This window comes from Rhinolophus hipposideros, assembly GCF_964194185.1.
Source record: "Rhinolophus hipposideros genome assembly, chromosome: 15".
Lineage (NCBI taxonomy): Eukaryota > Metazoa > Chordata > Mammalia > Chiroptera > Rhinolophidae > Rhinolophus > Rhinolophus hipposideros.
In genome coordinates this window covers 22,717,687-22,723,859 of record NC_138061.1, presented here as the reverse complement: position 1 = coordinate 22,723,859, position 6,173 = coordinate 22,717,687, and the positions used below count along the sequence as shown (strand labels likewise).

At 46.4% G+C, this 6,173-nt stretch overlaps 1 protein-coding gene and 1 pseudogene across 5 annotated transcripts in view; one reads left to right on the top strand and one right to left on the bottom strand.

Moving 5' to 3' along the window:
- Positions 1–319: 319 nt before the first annotated feature.
- The window catches only part of NOLC1 (nucleolar and coiled-body phosphoprotein 1), a 42,039-nt gene continuing 36,185 nt past the window's right edge, over positions 320–6,173 (top strand). Inside the window, exons 1-8 of one of the 4 annotated variants that reach the window (XM_081074271.1) lie at positions 320–549; positions 3,059–3,114; positions 3,232–3,371; positions 3,478–3,611; positions 4,155–4,320; positions 4,995–5,119; positions 5,248–5,389; positions 5,876–6,004. In XM_081074271.1, coding sequence (XP_080930397.1) covers positions 430–549; positions 3,059–3,114; positions 3,232–3,371; positions 3,478–3,611; positions 4,155–4,320; positions 4,995–5,119; positions 5,248–5,389; positions 5,876–6,004 — 1,012 coding nt within the window. In that variant the 5' untranslated portion in view covers positions 320–429. Of the gene's footprint in view, positions 550–3,058; positions 3,115–3,228; positions 3,372–3,477; positions 3,612–4,154; positions 4,321–4,994; positions 5,120–5,247; positions 5,390–5,875; positions 6,005–6,173 lie in introns of all 4 variants that reach the window. The other 3 variants (XM_081074268.1, XM_081074269.1, XM_081074270.1) reach the window with 3 other exon arrangements.
- LOC308508326 (large ribosomal subunit protein eL33-like) lies at positions 2,119–2,439 on the bottom strand (annotated as a pseudogene). Its single transcript has one exon. The product of its transcript is annotated as a large ribosomal subunit protein eL33-like (transcript).

The window sequence follows — 6,173 nt, the reverse complement described above, 5'->3', positions numbered from 1 at the left end:
CCCGCATTACTCTACATTCCGAATTGTAGGGTCCACATTACTCTACAATCCGAATCCCAGTTAGGGCGCGGGGAAACTGCTGCTGGGAGAAGAGGTTCCTCAGGAGAAAGACGGCGCGGGAAGTCCAGAGTTTTCCCGCCACGGCCGTGGGCGTCACCCCTGACGTCAGGGCTCCGCCTTCACAAAGTGGCGGACGGCCGACTCCGCCCTTACAAGATGGCGACACTCGTGGGACCGGAAAGAGCTTACACATTTCGCCTTGACCCTGCCTCCAGGTGGAGGCGGGACTGCCCTGTGGGGTGTGCCCGCCCCTTCCGCTGGGCGCTCGCGCGGCGCGATGGCGTCACAGGGTTCGTCCCCGCGTCTCCGGGTTCTTGAGTTCCTCTGTCGTGCGTGTCGGCAACGGTAGTGACGCGTATTGCCCGGAGGATGGCGGACGCCGGCTTGCGTCGCGTGGTTCCCAGCGACCTGTATCCTCTCGTGCTCGGCTTTCTGCGCGATAACCAGCTCTCGGAGGTGGCCAATAAGTTCGCCAAGGCAACAGGCGCTGTGAGTCCCGGGCTTGGGGCACGGGCCGGGTGGGATGACCACGGGGCTCCCGGCCCTGACATGCTGAGGTTGCCAGGTAGGTCGGTGGGGTCTGCCAGCAGTGTCTGTGGCGCCTGTGCGGAACTCTCCGCGGTGACTGGAGAAAGCCTGGAGCCCACGAGGTCTGATTAAATAGCGCTGAGTCTTGCTGCTTTTTTCTGGTGAGCAGTGCTCTGGCGGCAGCGTGGGACCCTCGTGGCCCAGATCACGTGGCTGGCGAGTGCGGCGTGGAGGGAGTTCCCTGTACCACCGGAGGAGGCATTGGAGGCTCCTGGTTCATTCTTTGGGCTTTACGTTGGCTGATGCCAAGCGTGACTTGATTTTAATTCTTAATCGAATTTATCCCGGATTCAAATATAAATAAAACTGCTTTAGAAGCCTGGGGTTTTCGTTAGTAAAGAAAATGAACGAGAGTAGAGGCAGGGTTCTGTTTTCAGTTATACTGAAGCGGGATTGAGCCTCATATCCCTAACCAAGCAGGCACAGCAGTGGGCTTGGATCTTTGACTTGTGGAATAAAACAAATACAGGTTTGGGACCAGGCTCTGCCGCTTAAAGGTGTATGACCCCAGATTGCTTAAACTGGATCAGTTTCTATTTCTATGGGGATATCGTCATTCACTTTATAGGGTTTTGTAAGTTTCAGTAACCTGTATTCAAAATGGCAATCGCAGTGCCTGGTGCTCAGGAAGCATCAGTGAGCGAAAGCTGTTATAGTTTTGGTAACTGAGGATGTTCCAAACAGTAAAAGGAAGACGACCAGGGATGTAAAAGGTTTGGAAGCTACGTCTCAAGAAAAGCAGACATGATTGTGTGGGAAAACACCTTAAGAGAGGGTAGAGTGCCTGGCAGTGCTAGTCTTTGACGAAGAAGATAAACTTGTTCTTTGATGCAGAATCAGGCTGCACAAGTTGAGAATCAGATCAGCCTCAGAAAGGACTTTCTTAAGCTGGGGCAGAGCCTGCCATGTGATCCGATATAACTGCTTTCATATTGGAACTGTTTGGAATTGACTGTTCGGGAGGCGGCAAAGAATGTTTCCACAATGGACTGGATGGAATTGGCCCTTTCAGAATTGGGATTCTTTTTTATGTGTCAAAAACTAATCTTTGTGGAGGGCTTACTGCTTTCCAGATGCTAAACCCTTTATGTGCCTTATCTCATATCCTCTCAACAACTTAAGATGAGTAGTGTTAGTCATCTCCATTTTATAGAGAAGGAAACAGGCTTAGATTAAGTAGTTTGCTCATCTAACTGTGAGACTGTACTCGTGTGTGCTGTAATGCCTTGCCATTTTTTGCATCAATAATACAGAGGGTGCCAAAAAAATGTATACACATTTTAAGAAAGGAAAACTATTAAAATTGTAATAATCAATATATACCGATAACAAAAGATGAATACAAGTCTTGTTTGACTTCTGCAATTACAGGAGGTGCTCAAAGTGGTCACCATCAGCGTCCAGACACTTCCTTTTTTTTTTTTTTTTTTAATGTAAGAACAAATCCACTTTATTTAGTTTTCTGTAAGTTTAAATCCTTGAGGGGTACAGCATTACATGGATTCTGTGTCCTATGGCCTTAGCAGGAAGGTTGCTTCGGAATTTGGCATGAACCGTGCCACTGTTTTCCATGGAGTTACCTTTCCCCAGATTACTCTGGTTTTGTTCCATTTGCCATCAGGAGTCACTGTTCTTTGCCTTGTACACATAAGCACATTTCTTGCCTAGGTAGAATTCAGTTTCATCCCAAGCATAAACACCTTCAGTTTTAAGAAGAGTTGTGTGCTCTCTCTGGTTCTGGAGACCCGCTTATAGCTAGCAAAAATCGCTTTGGACCAGCCTTCCAGACATATTTGTTGTTTTAGAAGTCCTGTTCTTAGCAGGCCTCCACAAGTTCCAAGATCCAGACACTTCTGATTACAGGCGAACTATTCCTGAGCAACATTGACCAAAGTATCCACTTGTATACATTTTTTTGGCACCCCCTGTATATACTAGTGTAATTAGTAGCTGAATGCAATTCTGTACGAAGTACATGACATACATAGCTTTTTACCAATCTTCTCTTGGAGACTGTTTTCCAGTGATTTGGTTTTATAAATCACATTGCAGCAAACATCCTTTTTATACATGTTTGTGCCCTTGTTTCATGGGTAAGGTAAATTCCTAGGTAATACGTTGTTAGAGTAAGGGAAATGCACATTTTAAAAGTCTTTGATAAATAGGATGGACCGGTGAGGGATAGATGGTGCCAGAAACTATAAGACTAGCTCAAGCTTTTGGTACCAGAAATTGGGAAATACATGAGTAGAATATTTTTTTCCTAATTTGTGAAAGTAGGAGAAGTCACACAAAGTTGTAACATTTATATGAACTATAGCAGGTATAAAGCAGGTCATTTAATGGGAGAATAACAAAATCTGATTTCCCCTAGAATAACCAGGATAGCCTTTTTTCTTTTCTTCTGCAGACCCAGCAGGATGCCAACGCCTCTTCCCTGTTGGAAATCTATAGCTTCTGGCTCAAGTAAGTGTTCTGTGTACCACTGTGGCTATTTTCTACCCCCAAATGGGCTGGGATGTGTTCCTCGGTTTGGGAAGGAACTTCTGATCATCCAGAAGTTAGCCTAATCTACCTCAGCAGGTCCACCAAGGCTCCAAAGCGGAAGTTACAGGCAAATGGACCAGTGACTAAGAAGGCTAAGAAGAAGACTTCATCTAGTGACAGCAGTGAAGACAGTAGTGAGGAGGAAAAAGCACAAGGGCCTCCAGCTAAGAAAGCTGGTAAGGCAGCTGGGCAGGGAGTTGGGGATAGCGGTTCCAGGGAAAGGATCTGTAGTCTGCCTATACTGCATGGCTGATTCTTATTGGGACCTGTGCTTTTGTTCAGCTGTACCTGCCAAGTGGGCCGTTCTGCCTCAGCATTCTGGAAAGGCCGCTGCCAAAGCATCAGAGAGCAGCAGCAGTGAAGAATCCAGTGATGATGATGAGGAGGAGGAGGACAAAAAGAAAAAGCCAGTCCAGGTTTGCAGCTTTGGGAAGGAGGGCGATTGCTTAAGGGATCTGTAAGAAGAAACCTAATATCTTGGCTTCTAGCTTATGACTAAGGGATGGTGGTGGGGTAAGTGATTATGGGGCAGAAAACCTGGGGACTTTCAGAGAGGTGATAGAAGTATGAGGTTCTGGAAAGGATATGTCTGAGGTTGATGTTGGACTCTGAATCTAGAGGAAATTCAACCCATTCTGCTTCTCTAGAGGTACTGGGTTCCTCTAGGACACTGTTTAGGACTCCAAGAGTAAGATAGTGTGTTTTGTATACAGGTGTTGGGAGCTCTAGGCAGGGAATGGCAGGGTCAGGGCCAACAGATTATTAAGTAGCTGAACTTTTTGTTTCTTGTTAAGAGTTTGTTGTCCTTTCCATGTGCTGTCCTGCTTAGCTTTCCCTTGCTCATAACTGTTCCGTCAGCCCCTAAAAAATAAAGGAGCCTAGGAGGCTTTCTACCTTAGGATGCCGTTTGGATACCCAGAGCTCTTGCAAATTCTCCTCATTGTGTTTTTTCGCCGAAGGGAGTTAAGCCTCAAGTCAAGGCAGTGAGAGCTCCTCCTAAGAAGGCCGAGAGCTCTGATTCTGATTCTGACTCAAGCTCAGAGGATGAGGCACCACCAAAGAACCAGAAGCCAAAGACAACACCTGTGGCAGCTAAAGCTCAGGTTAAAGCCCTAGCCAAACCAGGTACTGTCTCTGTTTCTAAAAGGCTGGGCTGGGGACCCGTTTGCTCTGGGGACTGGTGTTTGAATTGCTCATTCAATACAGGAGAAATGGTATTGGTTGTTGAACTGGAGATAGTGATTATTGTTATTTTTATTAATGAGTAAAAGATTTCATAGTTAAGGACTAGTAACTAAAGAAACAGTTTGCAGCAAGGCAAATTTGTTTTAAAAAATGGTATGTTTGTCCTTCTTTAGTTGTATTTCATAGACATTTTATATTCCCACAAACATTCTACTGTGCCACTTTTACCTCTATTCTTTATGCTTTTCAGTACCGTTTTTCCTCCTATACCTTCACTCAATAGCAGAAGTGAGAATTTTTATTTTTTTCTGTAATTTTCCTGTGATAAAGATTAGGTTATGATTTAGAGGAGCTTCTCTAGAAGTTGGAGTGAAAGACTTCAGAGGGCATATTTAAATTATTTGCATCATACCGTTTTTTAAAGATAGTTTTATTCCTTAAATTAGGCAGGAAAAACATCCTGTGATACCGTAAACCACAGCAGTCTCCTTCATGCCTGCTCTAAAAGCAAGAGAATTGATAGACACCCCCCTCCCCCCAAGTTCTGAGCTAATAGGAAGGAGGTTTTTCTGGGCCTTTAATGCCATGGTACTTCTTACACTCTGTTTTCTTAGGCACACCTGCTCGAGCAGCACCTAAAGTAGCCAATGGCAGGGCAGCCGGCAGTAGCAGCAGCAGCAGCAGCAGCAGCAGCAGCGATGACTCTGAGGAGGAGAAAGCAGCAGCCACCAACAAGAAGGTCTCTGCCAAAACTTCTACCAGGGCAGAGGGGGCAGGGCAGGGCGTGACGGGAGGGTCTCTGTTTCATGACAATATTGGTTGGGTCAACATTTTCCTGTGGTAACTGATTTTCTCTGTATGATGCAGGCTGTACCTAAAAAGCAAGTGGTGGCCAAGGCCCCAGTGAAACTAGCTGCCGCCCCCACCCAAGAGAGTTCCAGCAGTGAGGACTCCTCCAGTGAGGAAGAAGAGGAGCAGGAGCAGAAAAAACCCGTGAAGAAAAAACCAGGTGACAGGACATGGGGAGTTAGGCTGCATGACTGTTACCAGGGCCCAGTTGCAGGACGACCTCTAGTCACCATGGGATGCTCTCCATAGAACTGCTTGATCTATGGACAATGTTCATAGGACGGCTAGTTCCTCTCAGAGAAAGGAGAAAGCCGCATTGCCTTTTATAACTTAGACTGGAAAATGCCATGTCAGCATCTCTGCCATATTCCGTTTGTTAAAAATGAGTCACTAATGCTACTGTGTTTCCCTGAAAATAAGACCGGGTCTTATTAAGTTTTGCTCCAAAAGACACTTTAGGGTTTATGTTTACGGGATGTCCTTCTGAAAAATCATGCTAGGGCTTATTTTCCGGTTAGGTCTTATTTTCGGGGAAACACGGTAACCCACACTCAGGGGAAGGGGTTAAGTTCCATTTCTAGAAAGGAGTGGTATCAATGAATTTGTGTGCATATTTTAACACCACCACACTGTTCTTTTTAAACAGGTCCGTATAGTTCAGTCCCCCCACCTTCTGCTCCCCAACCCAAGAAGTCCCTGGGAACCCAGGCTCCCAAGAAAGCTGCAGAGAAGAAACAGCCTGTGGAGAGCAGTGAGGACAGCAGTGAGGAGTCTGGTGAGTCACCACCAGTGGAGAGTGGGTCTGGGGAATGTCTGAGGAATGGGAAGACAAATGCTCTGTCCTGCTTTCACTGAAGCAAGACAGCGCTAAGGCTCTGTGGGTCTGTGCGTCCTTTTTACTGCTCCTGGTGGGGTCGGGACGCTGGACCCAGCCTAATGCCATA